Genomic DNA, 15490 nt, shown 5'->3' with positions numbered 1-15490 from the left:
ACTGTCCAGCATAAAAAGGAAGGCGATACCTTCATGGGGAAATGTGCAAGGCTGTGGCCTAGTCAAATAATCCAGGACTCTGTATTATGTTGAAATTAAGTGGCCCAGTGTTCAGCAAACAACCACTTTATGACATTACTTCATTCCCACAAAGGGTTAGTGGTTGATTACGGAAGGAAAGAATGAGTGTGTACCAGTGTAGTGGGTGCCCTTAGCAGTGCCCCAACTGCCTTCTGTGAGTTCACTGACCCTGACAAGTCTCATACTCAACTGCGTACACACAGACTGTATGCCGTGTATGGTAGAGGGCTGCTGAGGCCCTCAGCTGTGCAAGGTGCACTCCCATCCACTGCTAATGGCACACATGGCTCTTGTCAGAATGTGCATTATTGGGTTTTGCTGAACTTCTCTAGCAAACTGAAGTCCTTCGTCAGCTTCAGGGATATGAAGAATTTAAGGGCCCATCTATTCATATGATCCTTGTAGATTTGCCCCCCAGATCAACAGGCTGAAGATGGTGAAAGCAGGGACTTCACACCAACCAGAGGGATTGAGACTTCCAGTTGTCTGCTTACAGGCACAGTTCAGCTTCATTCGGTACCTTCCGGTGTGACCAAGACGCACTTTCACGTCTGCTCTTCAGGAATTTTGCTGAGAACTGTGGCTAAAGAAGAACAAGGCTCTGCCTAAAGCTCTAAGCTTCAACAAAACCAACTTTTAAAACTTCATGGGAAAGAGAGGAACTGCATTCAAGTACTTCAAGATTCCTGCCTGTTGGAAGAGGAGGATCAGAGGTTAAGCAGAAAGCCATTGCCCCTCTTTCCTCAGAACCTGAAGTGATGGATGCTACAAAGTGAGGCCACAAGAAGAGTGGCACCATCCCTTACACACTGGGATTGATCAGAAGGTTGCAAGTCAGATGCTTTGATTCCCAGGGTCAGGTAAGGAAATGGCTTCTGATCAAATCCAGCACTTCAGCACACAACAACCCTTGAAAAACTGTAATTTCCTAGAACATTTGTGCTTCATTTCTCATCCGAGGTAAGTTTAGGTGTCCAAATTATGTCCTGAGGACAGTTATTGGTCTGGTAAACTTAACAGGTTTTGGTCCAAAGAAACAAATGGAGTTTAGGCAATGTAGCAAGAGACTACAGCAAAGAGGTTAAAGCACAGAAAGCCAGAGAGGCTAGATATCTAAACCCAAATAGGCTGGGAAGCAAGGGAACCATTCCTAGCAGGACTTCTGACTGGTGAAATAATGGCAAGCGTTTCCAGAAGAGAATACAGGAGTACAGGTGCAACCAGGATCTCGGAGAAGGGAAGAATACATGGTTCAAGTCTGTTCATCAGTTACCATCACCACTGCCAGACGGTCAGTCAGGGACTCACCATGTCCTTTGTACCAGTTCCAGCTGGTCTTGGGCTCTACCAGCCATGAGGTACACCCTTTGTTATAAGACAAGCATGCCCAGGGTAACACTGCACCTTTGTCTGCCCTGGTCTTGGGAACACTGCAGATTTTCTTCTGTTAGCCTGCTTCTCTGTGAGCTGGCCAACCCTGAACCCAGATGTCCTAGGTTGTGTCCCTATAAGGCACTGAAGAAGCTGACGCAAACTTTCAGGACCGGAAGACGTGCACAGCTCGGATCACATACTGCCGGCAGATGGGGCATTCATTCATGCGCTTGCCACACTTGGTACAGGTTACCATGTGGCCACACTCCAGCAGAACACAGTCAATGGGTGAGTCCATGCAGATCTTACACAGGTTCTCCTCCAGAGCCGATGGTACTGCTCCCCCTGTAAAAATGCACAGCAGAAAGGCAGAAAAGTGAAGAGATTATCCTAGTGAGGTGGGTTGAGGTGAGGGCAGATGTGGGAAAGAACAGCGCACTGTAGCCCAACTCCCAAATCCACATGCATCCCTGCAGGAAAATTTCCCCAAGAAAACTACCTCTGTAACTAACTCGAGCTGCCTCTTCCCCAAGTGCCACATGATCTTGTGGATCAGACACATCCCAGAACATAAAAACTAAGGCAGAGTCCTCAAATTTGAAAGAAACAATCTTTATAGACAGTTGAGGCTATTTTACAAACTCATTACCCATGAGGCAGAACATGCTCAGGAGATAAAATTGGTTCAAGAAAGCTTAGACAGAATTGGAACCATAATGGAGAGTGCCGTAAGCCTCATCCATGTGTTAACTCATGGCCAAGTTAACAGCCATGGCTGAAGGGGCCTCATGCACTATCCCGCCAACTCCTAGGCTTGCTCTGAAGAGAGCTGGGGGAGGAATCTGACAGATGCAAAGGCTCTCTCTGTGCTGTTCCCACAGAACTTTCATAGCCCCAGGACTGCCCACTTGCCTGCTTATGTCCCTTAATAGGCTATGTGCTCCTTAATTCAAGATATCCCACCAGTTTCCACAATCATGTGCATGCTTTTTGCTGTGCTTCCACGTCAGTTATTCACCTCTGAATCCCCAAAACACCAGTCACACGGCAGTTCTCGGAATGTCTGATAAGTGAACATCTCCCTAGGAATGCCCACTGTAAGCTTGTCATGTACACTTTGGAGCACTGTTTTGCATGTACTAACTCATGCAATACTCCCAAAAATTATGAAGCAGGTACTCTTGCTACTCATTTTAATAATGAGGTAATGGGCCAGCAAACAAAGTGGCTTGGCCACAGGTATAAACCAGGATCTCTACAGCTCATGGGCAGTACTGCTATCTAAGCGCCCTGAGGGTAGAGACTACTGAGTTGGTATTAGCTGTCCAGCTCCGAGTTACCAAGAAATGCTAACTGCCTTGTGCTGGAAATGGGATACAGTGGGCATAACCTATGTCTTAGTTAAGCCACAAAAGACAAAAATCTTCATATTCAAAAACCCAGCCATATGCAAAATGTCTTCAATTGTAGCCTGCACTAGGTAGCCATAGACAGACCTCCTAGAGAGAATTTTTCCTTACTCTTAATTCTATAATTATATAATTCTTTCTTCTTTCCTGGACTTCAAAAAATCAAGAAACACAAGGAGGCTGGCTAGCTGTGGAAGGGAATGAAAGCCAAAGTAACCATCTGCATACTCTGAGGAGCTGTTGGCCCTAATAGGGAAGGCTTGGAGGGCATACAAATACCTAAGAAGAGTGTGAACCATCTGCAGCAAGTCAGGTATTTATTACTCCTCTCAGAAGGGCAACACACACACACACCAACTCTGCCATCAGCATTGCATAGGGAATCAGAAAAGCAAGACCCTGGCCTGACCATGGTCCCCATGAGTGAACTTTGAATTCCAAATGGTGTGGGGAACTGAGAAAAACCCAACTCTCTCAAATCTGATAAGAAAACTTCATCTTGAGCAAAAGGCCATTTTACTAACAGACATGAGACGTCTTGGCAGAGAAGCTGGAAGGTGCTCTGCAGATCCCGACATGGCTCCGCAAATGTTCTGAGCACCGTGCTCACCCCCACACAGCCTGGAGGTGTCCTACGTGCCCTTCAGGATGCTTCCCCAGCTGGCCAGGAGGCCTGTCCTGAGTGCTAGAATCCCCAAAGGCCCAGGCATGGTCTTAGACATGGAGTAAGGTGCACTGTAGGCGAGGTGGGAAATGCAGCACCACATGTGACCTTCCTGACCTGCCTCTGGGACAGCTCTAACCACCACCCAGCCCCACAGCAACAGGCCACCACCTTTTGGCTGCTCTCAGGTGATTTCCCAGAAGATACAGACACCGCCCTTCTGGCTTCCCGGTCAGACCAGAACTAAGTGAAAACATCAGAGTTTTGAAAAAAATGAACCAAGTGTGACAGAAGCCACCACTCACTTTGTTAAGTATTTTGCAAAGGTTAGCCAACCAGACACGCCCAGAGTCAGCCTCTGGGTGTGCTGCTGCTTGTTTTACAGGAGAGCAGGAACTTCCATGGAGGCCAAGGACCCCTGCTTCTCGGGGACCTTCCCACTCACCCTTCTCTGGAAAGACACGGGTCACGCATCTCAGACTGCTAGCAGGGGTCAGGGCTGCAGGAGAGAAGAGGCTAAGCCACTCCCACACACAAACAACCACTTACCATTTTGGTCTTCAGCACCACATACTGAAAAGGAAAGACAAAGGCGTCTGAGCACAAGATGGTGAAATGGCCCAAGGAATGTCTCCCACCACCCTGCCATGTCTGAATGCCAACGACCTCTCTGCTGGGAACTGGGGTTGCCAGGAGCCTAGACACCCTGCCTCTTCCTCATTCTACAGGCTGATGATGTGCTTAAAGCTTATGTGTGTACTGAATCCACAAAAACAAAACCACCATATAGAAGGATATCCCATGTGCACAATAACATTTTCAACTACTATTGAAGCCAGGACTAAAAGAATAAGAACTATGGCTTTTTCAGTCAGCCATGGAATCTGGGTAAAAAAAAAAAAAAAATTTTTTTCAGACTTTTTTTTTTTTTTTTGCAAAGTCAGTCAGATATACAGAGAGGAGGAGAGACAGAGAAGATCTTCCATCAGCTGACTCACTCCCCAAGTGACCGCAACGACTGGTGCTGCCTCGATCCAGAGGCAGGAGTCAGGAACCTCCTTAAGGTCTCCCACATGGGTTCCGGGTCCCAAGGCCTCAACTGCCCTCCCAGGCCACAAGCAGGGAGCTGGATGGGAAGCAGGACAACCGGGATTAGAATCGGCGCCCATATGGGATCCCAGCACACTCAAGGCAAGGACTTTATCCGCCAGGCCATGGCACTGGGCCCTGGGTAAAATTTCCATGTGAAGTCCTATGTTCTATTCCCCCAGAGCCTCACAAATTTAGGGAGACTCTTGAGACAAGCCCAAAGGGAAGGCTAGGTGGGGATCTGCCTGGTCTCAATCAGGTAAGCAGATGTATATCCCCCAGCTCTGACAAAACTGAGCTCCTGAAGGAGAGAAGCATGAAGTCTGGCTTTAACCACTGTTATGCAAGGAATCAAAATGCTGCTCTGCAGGAACCACAGTAGGGAATGGGAGGGAAGGTGAGCCTTCTGTGGTGAAATGATTTCAGGAAATGCCGAAGTCAAAACAGCTAACAGGATCAGGCATTTGGCGCAGCAAGTAGGATGTCTGCTTCCCATATTGAAGCGCCTAGGTTTGATTCATGGCTCTGCTTCATGGGAGACCTGGACTGAGTTCTGGACTGCTGGATTCAGTCTAGCCCAGCTCTGGCTGCTGCAGGCATTTAGGGAGTGACTCAGCAGATGGAAGCTTTCTCTCTCTCTCTCTATATATATATATATGTATGTATGTATGTATACACATACATATGTGTGTTTGTATATAAGTGTATATCTTTGTCTGCCTTTCAGGTAAGACAGAAATATCTAGCATATCAATAATGGGAACAAAGTATAATGTCTGGCAATTCACTAACCACAAGCCTAGATATTTATCTGACCAGCTCCAGAAAATGTCATCATGTTGGGAGATGGACAAAAGGAAAAGCCCAAGTGCAGGCAGGACAGATGTGAGGACTTCAAACAGTGCACGGTGGTGCGGCATGCTAAGACACAGCTCATGATGCTCATATCCCAGAGCACAGTGCGAATCAAGCCCCAGCGCCCAGCTGCTCTGCTAACCCTCCTGGGGAGGCAATGTAGGCTGGTCCAAGCACTTGAGCCCCTACCACCCATGTGGGAAACTAGGATGAAGCAGCCCCAGCTGTTGCAGTCATTTGGGAAGTAAACCAGCAGATAAAAGATCTCTGCTCTCCCTCTCTATTGTTCTGCCTTTCAGACAAAGAAATCTGTTTAAAATAAAAAAAAACAAACCTATGGAAAAATGGAATAAGTTTATTTTGGAGCAAAAAAAAAAATCGAAATCAATGTAGGGTTTTCATGCTATACATTTTCCATGCCCTCATGTATTCTCCATATATGCAAAGATTTGCTTTCTCTTGTCCCAGCTGTTTATGCAGTAAGCACTGTGGAAGGAGCAGGCAAGTACGGAAGGGATGGCAGACACAGGGAAGGCCACAGATGTACATCAAAACATCCTCAGCTCATGTCTGAGCTCCACAGAGCTAGCTCCTAGGCTGCTGAGGATTCAACAGTCTTAGCATTCAACCACAAACAACAGCCATGCAGATGGCATGAACGTGTAAGCTAGCTAACTATGTGGCTGGAGGTATGGAAACAGCTCGATGCCATCATGCTTTTGAGTAAACACTCCGGAGCTCTGAGCACCCGCCACCCAGACAGCCCCTCACCCAGGTGCTGCAGTCCTTTCTGGTCTTTGTACAGCCGTGTCACTCTCTCCATCAGCTCCCACTTCTCACAACAGCCTTTGTAGTTGACGAAGTTGCGAGCCAGGATCTCTTTCAGCTGCCGCACGGTCAGGCCTTCAATGTCCTCTAGGTGGGTCAAGTCAGACAGAGAGGCCCTCCGGCCTGGGACAAAGCTGTCCTCTGAGTCAAGAGACTGCAAGGGCAAGGCAAGATTGGTCTCATCTCCCCAGAGCAATGTTAACACCACACTTAGAGACAGGACAAGGCTGACAGGGTGCTTGGCATTGCAAAATGAACTCCAGTCACTTCCTGGCCCAGAAGTCTACACTCAGGCACAGGCAACCATCAACCAACCAACCAAAAGAAGGGATAAAGCATAAACAGCACTTGTTTGATTCAGAAAGACTAGACTTTGAAAACCGACTCCTCCATTGAGTATTTCTAAATAATATCTGGCAAGTGGCTTACCTCTGAGACTGTTTGCTCCGCTATAAGGGAGAGACAGCAGTTCTACCACACAATTCCCAGGAAAATTCTGTATTAAGAAAGTGGTTGGCCATTCTCTCTCTCTTGGAAGAGGGCCATCTGCCTGGCAAAAACTTCTCTACACACAGCCTCGATGGCCCTAATGGGTGTGCTCTTTGGACTGGCTCCCTGCCTGACAGAGATCTGTACTCCTGATTATTTGACCTCCTTCCCCTAACAATAGCCACAGTGTGCTAGAAGTAGGAGCAAAGATTTTCATAGCAGCACCAGGAGCCTGCCCTCTGGAAGCTCTCAGAAAATCAGAAGACTGGAAACATAATAGGTCATCAGGCTCTGCAGTCCACACCGTGACCTCACACTCCATATGAACAGAGAGCCTCCAGGTTAGATTAGAACATGGCCACTAAACTCTACCCTGACCACAGAATAGCTACTGTCCCACACAGAATCTTCCCTCTTCACTTCTGAGTCTGACAGGTGGCTCCTAAAAACACCAGAGAAAGACCAGAAGCGAAGGCACAGATCCAAGCAGAGACCTACCTGGGTCTCATCCTCAACAGATGCTGTGGCTGTGCCCTCCAGGCAGACGGGCTCCTCTTGGTCCTGAGACACATGGCCATTGGCCTGTGGGAAAAGAAAGGTACCATCACATCCAGAGACATTCCAGAGACCTGCATAGCACAGGCCTCCTGCCAGCTCGCACAATGTCCAAAATGCATCCTATCTCCCCAAGAAACCTGGAGTTCCCAACAACAGTATACACAAACACCTGCTCTCTAATATTTTGTTAGGCAGATAAACCATACAAACTGGCTTCAACAGATTTAAAAGTGCCCTCTAGAAACAGTGTATTAATTCTATCCAAGGCCAGGGTGACATTAACCTTCACTCACTGAGCTTAAAGCCTGAATGATTCCTGTTTCCAGCCCACTGCTAGACTTCTTCACTGCTAAGTTTTTCTCTTGACACTGATCCAATGTGCTCTCCTTTAAAATTAATTCCAAACTGTTTACAAAGTAGCTTCCACTCCTGCAAGCTACCCTGACCCTCACCACCTGAGTCCCTCTCTCTCTCCCCATCACTGCTCTCACATTCTAGACATGTGCTCTAGCCTGGGGGCACACAGTGACTGATAGCTGCCTCAAAACCTGGCCCAACATTATTTCAGTTACATCTGAGGATCTACTGTATGAGCCTAAAGACAGTTGCCTATGTTTGGGGAATTTCATTCCAAATGAAACCTGTAGTTTCTTTTTTTTTTTTTTTTGGAAAAGGTTTTATTATTATTGAAAAGCCAGATATACAGAGAGGAGGAGAGACAGAGAGGAAGATCTTCCATCAGATGATTCACTCCCCAAGTGAGCCGCAACAGCCGGTGCTGCACCGATCCGAAGCCAGGAACCAGGAACCTCTTCCGGGTCTCCCACACGGGTGCAGGGTCCCAAAGCTTTCGCCCGTCCTCAACTGCTTTCCCAGGCCACAAGCAGGGAGCTGGACAGGAAGTGGAGCAGCCGGGATTAGAACCGGCGCCCATATGGGATCCCAGGGCATTCAAGGCGAGAACTTTAGCCGCTAGGCCACGCCGCCGGGCCCAAAACCTCTAGTTTCTTACAGGGCTTTTCCCCGAGTACCCTGTAATGAGGAAGTTTTATCACTGAGTAGAAAAATGTGCACCTCCTAACTCTATCAGCCATCAAACTAACCCACAAACCCTTTAAACTAGATCCTCGACCCTCTCTGCTCCCTCCAAAGGCCCTGGGGTGAGCCTGGATCTAAGAGGTGTCACCTCACGGGCTTTTCAAAAAGACACTGGCAGTGCCAATAAAGGCACAGTGTGAGACACCAAAGTCACCTACTTGTCCCAATTACCCATCCCAGCTTAGGATGTTTAATAGGGAACTATTCAAGAGGAGGCAAACAGCCACAAAGAAAAGCAGAAACAGCCACAACAAAATGCCAAATAATGACAAGCCCGTCTATTTGCAGCAATGTATGGGAATGTGCCCTAAACAACATCTTGGTCCACACCTGTGCTTCTCTCTAGCTCTGCGCAGATGCAGTGCCCTGTGGCATCACATGTGGCATCACTTGGGAGTTTCCAGTTTTCAGAGTTGAACCTCTCCCTCTACCTCCCCTCCTTCTTTGTTTCCTAGGAAGAGGAACTGTGCTGCTGCCAAGCATGCTCCTGGCTTCTGGTTTGCCACTGGTTAAACCAAGATCTACAATGGTGTCTGTCCAGGACTGTGTTTATTGTACTCATTTCTTTCTTTTGAAATTACTGCTAGGGCAATAAATGCAGGAGAAAGACTATGGTAGAGCATACATCACAAGGGGATTCGCACTGTGGTGCAGCTCACTTGAGAAATTTTCAGACTGCCTCACACAAGTCACCTGACTTGACCAAACCCTTTTTCCTGCTTGCAAAACACAGATCTCACCAGAACAGGGGCTGTAGGCATACACAAGCCCTCTGAAAACCTTGAAGAAAAAGTTTTCACCAGGATCAGGTAGGTGGTATGACTTACACATACCATCCATAAATCTGTTACTGACAAGCAGGTTACAGTATTTCACTGAAGAGCTGACACCATGACTTAGTAGGCTAATCCTCTACCTTCAAGCGCTGGCATCCCCCATGGGTAGAATGTGTGCCAGCTACTCCACTTCCAATCTAGCTCCCTGCTTATATGGCCTAGAAAAGCAGTGGAGGATGACCCAAGTCCTTGAACCACTGCACCCACACGGGAGACCGAGAAGAAGTTCCTGGCTCTGGGCTTCAGACTGGCTTAGCTTTGGCGGTTGCGACCATTTGGGGAATGAACCAGTAGATGGGAAACCTCTCTCCTTGTCCTTCTCTCTGTAAATCTGCTTTTCCAATAAAAATAAATACATCTGAGAAACAAAACAAACCAAACCAAACACAAAACAGTATTTCATTGAAAAGCCTACCCTGAAGCCTCTATAGGGAAAAACAAATCCTCAAGTCTTTCTCCTGGTTCCACATAAACAAAGAGGATTATTCTTAAACTGGTGAAGGAAAGAAATGTGCAGCAGGAGGCAAAAGCAGCCCAGGAGACTAAGCCACAGCTTAGGAAAGGGTTAATGTCCAGCTACAAAGAAAAACAAGCTCAAGTCAACAGGGGTGTTAAATGATTCTCCTGTGGCTAAATTATGTGATCACGTTGGCCTTTATGCCTCAGTGCCTGTCTGGAGCTGAACCAGGGGACCCAGCTCTGGCAAAGGAGGGGACCGTAAGAGGCAACAACCACCCACAGCATGGTAGGGACTGATACCCCTAGCATGACAGCAGCCCTAAGTGGCTCAGAGCTCTTTAGACATGCAACTGTGGTGTTTCTAGCTTCCAGTGTCCTGTGCAATCAAAAGTGGTTTGGGTAGACCCAGCACAGCATGGCATGCCAATCCTCTGCTCTGTGGTGCTGGAATCCCTACGAGTGTCAGCTTGTGTCCAGGCTGCTCCACTTCCTATTCAGCTCCCTGCTTATGGCCTGAGAGAGTCGCACAGGATGACCTGAGGCTTTGGGACCCTGCACCCGCATGGGAGGCTGGGAAGAGGCTCCAGGCTCTCAGCTTTGGATCGGCTCAGCTCTGGCCATTCCAGACATTTGGGAAGTGAACCAGTGAGTGGAAGATCTCTCTCTTATCTCTCCTCCTCTCTCTGTAAAATCTGCCTCCCAAATAAAATAGGTAAATCTTAAAAAAAAAAAAAGGGGGGGGGTGGTTCAAAGTCTGCTCTAGCTGACCAGAGTCAGTGACAAAAGTATATGGGGAAATCAGGTCTTCCAGGTCAGCATATCCTCACTTCTGCAAAGTCCCATCTGACATCAGGGTCACCAAGGCACCCATATAAAACTTATGACACCACAAGTCATGCCTGCTGGGCTCATGCCATCTCGGAAGTTGGCCTACTTGTCCTTGTCCCCACTTGCAGGGGCTGTTTGAGAATAAAAGCTGTGCCTCTTCCAGGTGTGTCCTCCTCAGGCCGGACCAGGTTCACATGTCAGTCAATGAGCTGCTCCCAGCCCCGATGGCAGAACGATAAAGCAGCTACAGGCTGGGGCATGCCGGGCACGCCCGCTCCCAGATGGGACCAGCAAGGGAGGCAGTGAATATGCCATCAGTGGCTCCCCACGCTCTCTCCCTCCATGGAGGCTTGATTTTCCCACATGCCACGTGTTGTTTAAGAAACCAACTTTTCAACCTAGCTAAGGAAGACCACAACAAAGGTAAGCCAGAGGGTAAATTTGAACAGAACTAACTTTGGAAAGTTAATGATGAGTTTTCTCAAAATATTTCTGGAACAACACTTTTTTGTTTTTTCCCAAAAATGCCTAACTGGGGTACTGTATGTTTTACAAACAAACAAAAACATATATATACACACACACACACACATATATAATAATACTGAGCATATCATCTCTGGAGGAAGCCAGAGCATGAGCCTGGCATCTGGAAAACATCACCTCAAACGTCAGGAGGCAGAACGGCTTCCACCTCACATCCCACTCCCACCGGCAGGCAGGAGACGAAAATGGGCCCTCATGCTGGTGCACGGGGCAGAGACCGCAAAGAGCCCCTACCTGCTGGCGTTCCTGCGCCTGGGCTGGGGGAACAGAGGTGGCCTGTGCAGGGGAGGGCGGGAGGCTGGCCGAGGTAGGAGGTATTGTGCTGGCGTGCGGCTGGCTCAGGAAGGCCTGCTGCTCGGGCGAGTCCGGGGACAAGGCACGAGTCCTGCCCTCCTGTGGGACTGCAGGCTGCTGGCCAAGCACCAAGAACACCAGCTCTTCCTTCTCCCGGCACATCTCCGTGGAAATGTCATGGAGGCTGAGATAGTCCCTCAGGTCCTTCACCTTCATCTTCATGAGCTCCTCACGCTGAAAGGCTGTGGCTCGGAACCGTTGGCAGAGCAGGCAGAGGCGGGGCCCATTCCCCACCTGGTTCGAACAGGTCAGGCAGAAATTCTTCTTACAGTCCAAGCAGGTCTGCTGCTTAGGGCAAGAGGCAGAGGAAAGCATGTCAGACGTGCAGGACAAGACAGAAAGTGAGATGGGAGCCATCAGAGCTGGCAAACCCAGCAGATCTCCAGTCACTCTAGGTACTAAGCTGCCTCCCAGGCAGGTATGTGAGGGTGCAAACTGCCCTGCCACTTTCAGATAAAGAGCAGACTTCCTGGAGTGGCTGTGCATAGGATCCTACTGGACTCACCTCACTTAGGGCTCACTTCATTCATTTTGTTAACAGAGGACCTAAGGCTATCTTAGCTCACTAGAACCGAAAAGCTCTACCTTCTTAGCAACTTCCCTTGCCCCATTTTTTGGTAGGGCATAACTCAGCATCTCTGGCAGAGTCTCCTCATCTATAAAATGGGGTAAGAACTGGATCTGCTGCCCAGGGCTGTTGGGAAGACCAGGAGGCTGGTAGTCAGGCTTCCTGCTCAGAGGGCTGGGAACTGAGTGGTACACGCGACCTTGTCCAAGACAAATAGTTAGATGAGCCTGGAGGCACTCAGGACGTCAGGGTGCTCTTGCTTGAAAGGACAAAGTGTCTCAGTCAGGCCACAAGAACTGCCCAGCAACCTGGTACTGCCGGGCAGGCACTCCTCCCACAGGCAAAGACATAAGGTGAAGCTTGCTCAACGCATAGGGTGCGAATCCTCAGCCTCTCAGCCTACAGGTTGGGCAAGAGACATCTGGCTGAGCTCTGTTTCTGGAAGTGCAGCTCCCACTCTTATGAGCAAGGTAATCCCCAAGCACACCAGATTCATCCTTGGGGCACCCTCACTAATCCTCTAAGTTAGAAACTTTTCATCCTGTGGTGACTTAAGGATTAACCTAAATATTTCTGCTCTATCCTTTCTAAATATAGAAGGCTGCTGAAGCTAGAAGTGAATGCCCGAGAGACTCAGACTCTGCGTCAGGATCACACACTTGGCTGTGTGGGGCTGAACCGAGTTGGCACAGTTCAGAGAGCTATATTTTAATTTAAGAGTCATCATACAGTAAAGGGACAAGGGCACACCATGCACCACCAGTGTGGGTTGTAAAGGCCTGGAAAGCACTGCCAAGGGACAGCTCCAGAGCGCCATCCTTCCCTCCCCACAGGGTTCACACCATACGATGGAGACTGACTCATAAGGATGAACAGCTGTGCTAGCTTCATGGTTCTGGGACCAGGAGCCACACAAGTGGAAAATGGACGTTTTGGGGTATCCAGCGGCTCATTCCTATCTAAAGATTTAAATGTGTGTCGGATGACTGACAGTGACAAGAAGCGGCCTCCCTGACTAGCAGCTGTGGTCCAGACAAAGGATGCCAATCAAGTACCTGTCACAATCAGAAAACCTGCGTTGCTCAGCCAGCCAGATCCACACAACTCCCAGTTCCTTTTCCAAATGTGTGCATCTTGCTGGATGCAAGGTCAGAATGCAAGGATGGCTGCCCAGAGCCTGTAGCCCCTGCTCACCCGGACCCTGGAACAATCTGGCATTGGAAGCATTCCCCAAATTTCCAGTCTGCAGTGGCAGGAGACAGCAGCAAAAGACGACACAGGGCAGAAGGAACCAATGGGCAGATTAGGTATAAAGTACAGCCAACGGCTCAACCCAACTGCATAGCCAGGCAGGTAGACCGATGAATTCATGGGGGCAAGGTGCCGGTAGAAACCCCCAGAGTAGACTCAGGTACCCCACAGGGAGATCTGGGGGAGGCCCCCAAGGCAGGCATGCCTGCTGGCACACCATGTAGGGTGTCTGAGTTGCTTCCCTTCACTACTCTGCCCCTGTGACTCCCACCCCGACCTTGCCCATATTCCTGGCACTAGTCAGGCCCACCTTCTCATTCCACCAATGGAAGGAACACTAGAACTCTGACATGAGATAAAGGGTTACAAACCCTTAGCATACAGTGAATATTCACCAAAAAATAATACAGTGGCCCTTTATTCCCATACCCTTTTGCCTGAACTTTGCCGATAATAACCACTCCTCTTTTTCTGCACTAATACTTGAGAGTCCATTCCATATTTCCAAGCACAATGTGCACTCTGCCACCCCCAGCTGGGCCAACTCCAGAGGTTGGATGCCAAACTCGCTGCTAAACCACAGGGGAAAAACACAGATGACTTGGGGCAAAAGTATAGCTTACCATTTCTCTCCAAGCCCAGAGACTAAAGGAAAGTAGGGAACTATTTTACTTATGTTCTCTCTACAAAGTCCTTAATGTTATTAGTGGTTTACACTTAATGAACATTCAGAAAATACTGACCATAATGAAAAACAGACAGACAGTAGGATCATGCAATTGTTTCAATTCAATTACTTCCAGAAAGAACACTTTCAAAGCCTCTGGCTGTTAAATGTTAAATGCCAAACCCTTAAGATAAGAAGGATGATCCACTTGAGCATGAAATTACAAATGAAAAATCCTCCTATGAGAAAACATCCTTAGCATTCACAAAATTTATTGCAGAATACTCAAAAGTAATTCATAGTTTTGTAACAAGGAAATATTGCACCAATAACTGTCATTCACTATTCAAACTGTAACCTCCCCCCACCCTGCCAAGCTCTTCTTCCTATGCTTTTTCTCACTGGATGGTGTGTATTGCCTCAGTTTCCCTGTCCCACTACAAGCTCCCTATTAGACATTTCTGTTCCCTGGCCAATGCCTGAAATACAGCAGACAGAGCAGAGATCCATTTATTTTCCAATGGGGAGGAGGGTGGGAGGGCAGTAAAAACTCCTCATTTTGATCACTGCCACGCTCCTGGGTACCTGAGGCCTAGAATCTGTCGTCTGCAACTGATGTGCTATCCTCCAAGAGGAAGTTAGGAACCTGAGTTTTAACTCCAGCTCTGCTATTCAGTATCTGGGAGATCCTGAAGCTCTATTGAAATTAAAAAGAATCAGATTTTGGGCCACACATGGTGGCCTACAGGCTCAAGTCCTCATCCTGAATGTGCCAGGATCCAAAATGGGCACCGGTGCTAATCCCAGCAGCCCTGTTTCCCATTGAGCTCCCTGCCTGTGGCCTGGGAAAGCAGTCAAGGACGGCCCAACACCTTGGGACCCTGCACCCATGTGGGAGACCTAGAGGAAATTCCTGGCTCCTGGCTAGGATTGGCTCAGCTCTGGCCATTGCAGTCACTTGGGGAATGAATCACTGGACAGGCAATCTTCCTCTCTGTATATCTGACTTTGCAATAAAAGTACACAAATCTTAAAAAAAAAAAAAAAAAAAAAAAAAACAGCTTTTATCGTTTCCTACTCTATTTGTCAGAAACTCGACACCACCAGCTTCTCTAAATTTTTATAATTTTTTTTCCTGTTAAGGAACATTTGAATATATATAACATAATCTGTGGGCCATACAAAATTATCAGTTAAAAAAATTCGCATACTATAGATTTACTGAATTTTGAGTCCTGACTGTGAATGCCATGTCACAGTCACATCAAATTATTTCAAGGGCTTTATACACAAAGCCCACAGGCCAAATGGTCCCCATCTCCACTCAATCTCCCATAGAGAAAAATGTGATTTGAAGAACTCCTTTTATTAAAGATTTATTTATTTGAAAGGGCAACATAGAGGATGAGTGAGAAAAAGATCTTCCATCTTCTGGTTCACTCTCCAAACGGCCACAACAGCCTGGGCTTGACCAAACCAGTTAGGGAGATAGAAATTTCACACAGGTCTCCCACAAAGGGGACAGGATCCCAAGCA

The 15490-nt window shown here is 48.0% G+C and overlaps 1 protein-coding gene across 5 annotated transcripts in view; it reads right to left on the bottom strand.

Annotated features, from left to right (window-relative positions):
* Window positions 1-1338: 1338 nt before the first annotated feature.
* RFFL (ring finger and FYVE like domain containing E3 ubiquitin protein ligase) overlaps window positions 1339-15490 on the bottom strand; it is an 83179-nt gene continuing 69027 nt past the window's right edge. For 4 of the 5 annotated variants that reach the window (XM_058676048.1, XM_058676049.1, XM_058676050.1 and 1 more), the window contains exons 3-7: window positions 11349-11756; window positions 7288-7371; window positions 6244-6454; window positions 4078-4101; window positions 1345-1800 (exon numbers count right to left, since the gene is read on the bottom strand). In XM_058676048.1, the coding sequence (XP_058532031.1) occupies window positions 1619-1800; window positions 4078-4101; window positions 6244-6454; window positions 7288-7371; window positions 11349-11756 (909 nt within the window). In that variant the 3' untranslated portion in view covers window positions 1345-1618. Of the gene's footprint in view, window positions 1801-4077; window positions 4102-6243; window positions 6455-7287; window positions 7372-11348; window positions 11757-15490 lie in introns of all 5 variants that reach the window. The other variant, XM_058676051.1, reaches the window with a different exon arrangement.

The sequence above is a fragment of the Ochotona princeps genome, chromosome 17 (genome assembly GCF_030435755.1).
Source record: "Ochotona princeps isolate mOchPri1 chromosome 17, mOchPri1.hap1, whole genome shotgun sequence".
In the NCBI taxonomy this organism is placed as follows: domain Eukaryota; kingdom Metazoa; phylum Chordata; class Mammalia; order Lagomorpha; family Ochotonidae; genus Ochotona; species Ochotona princeps.
This window is presented reverse-complemented; position numbering and strand designations above follow the sequence as displayed.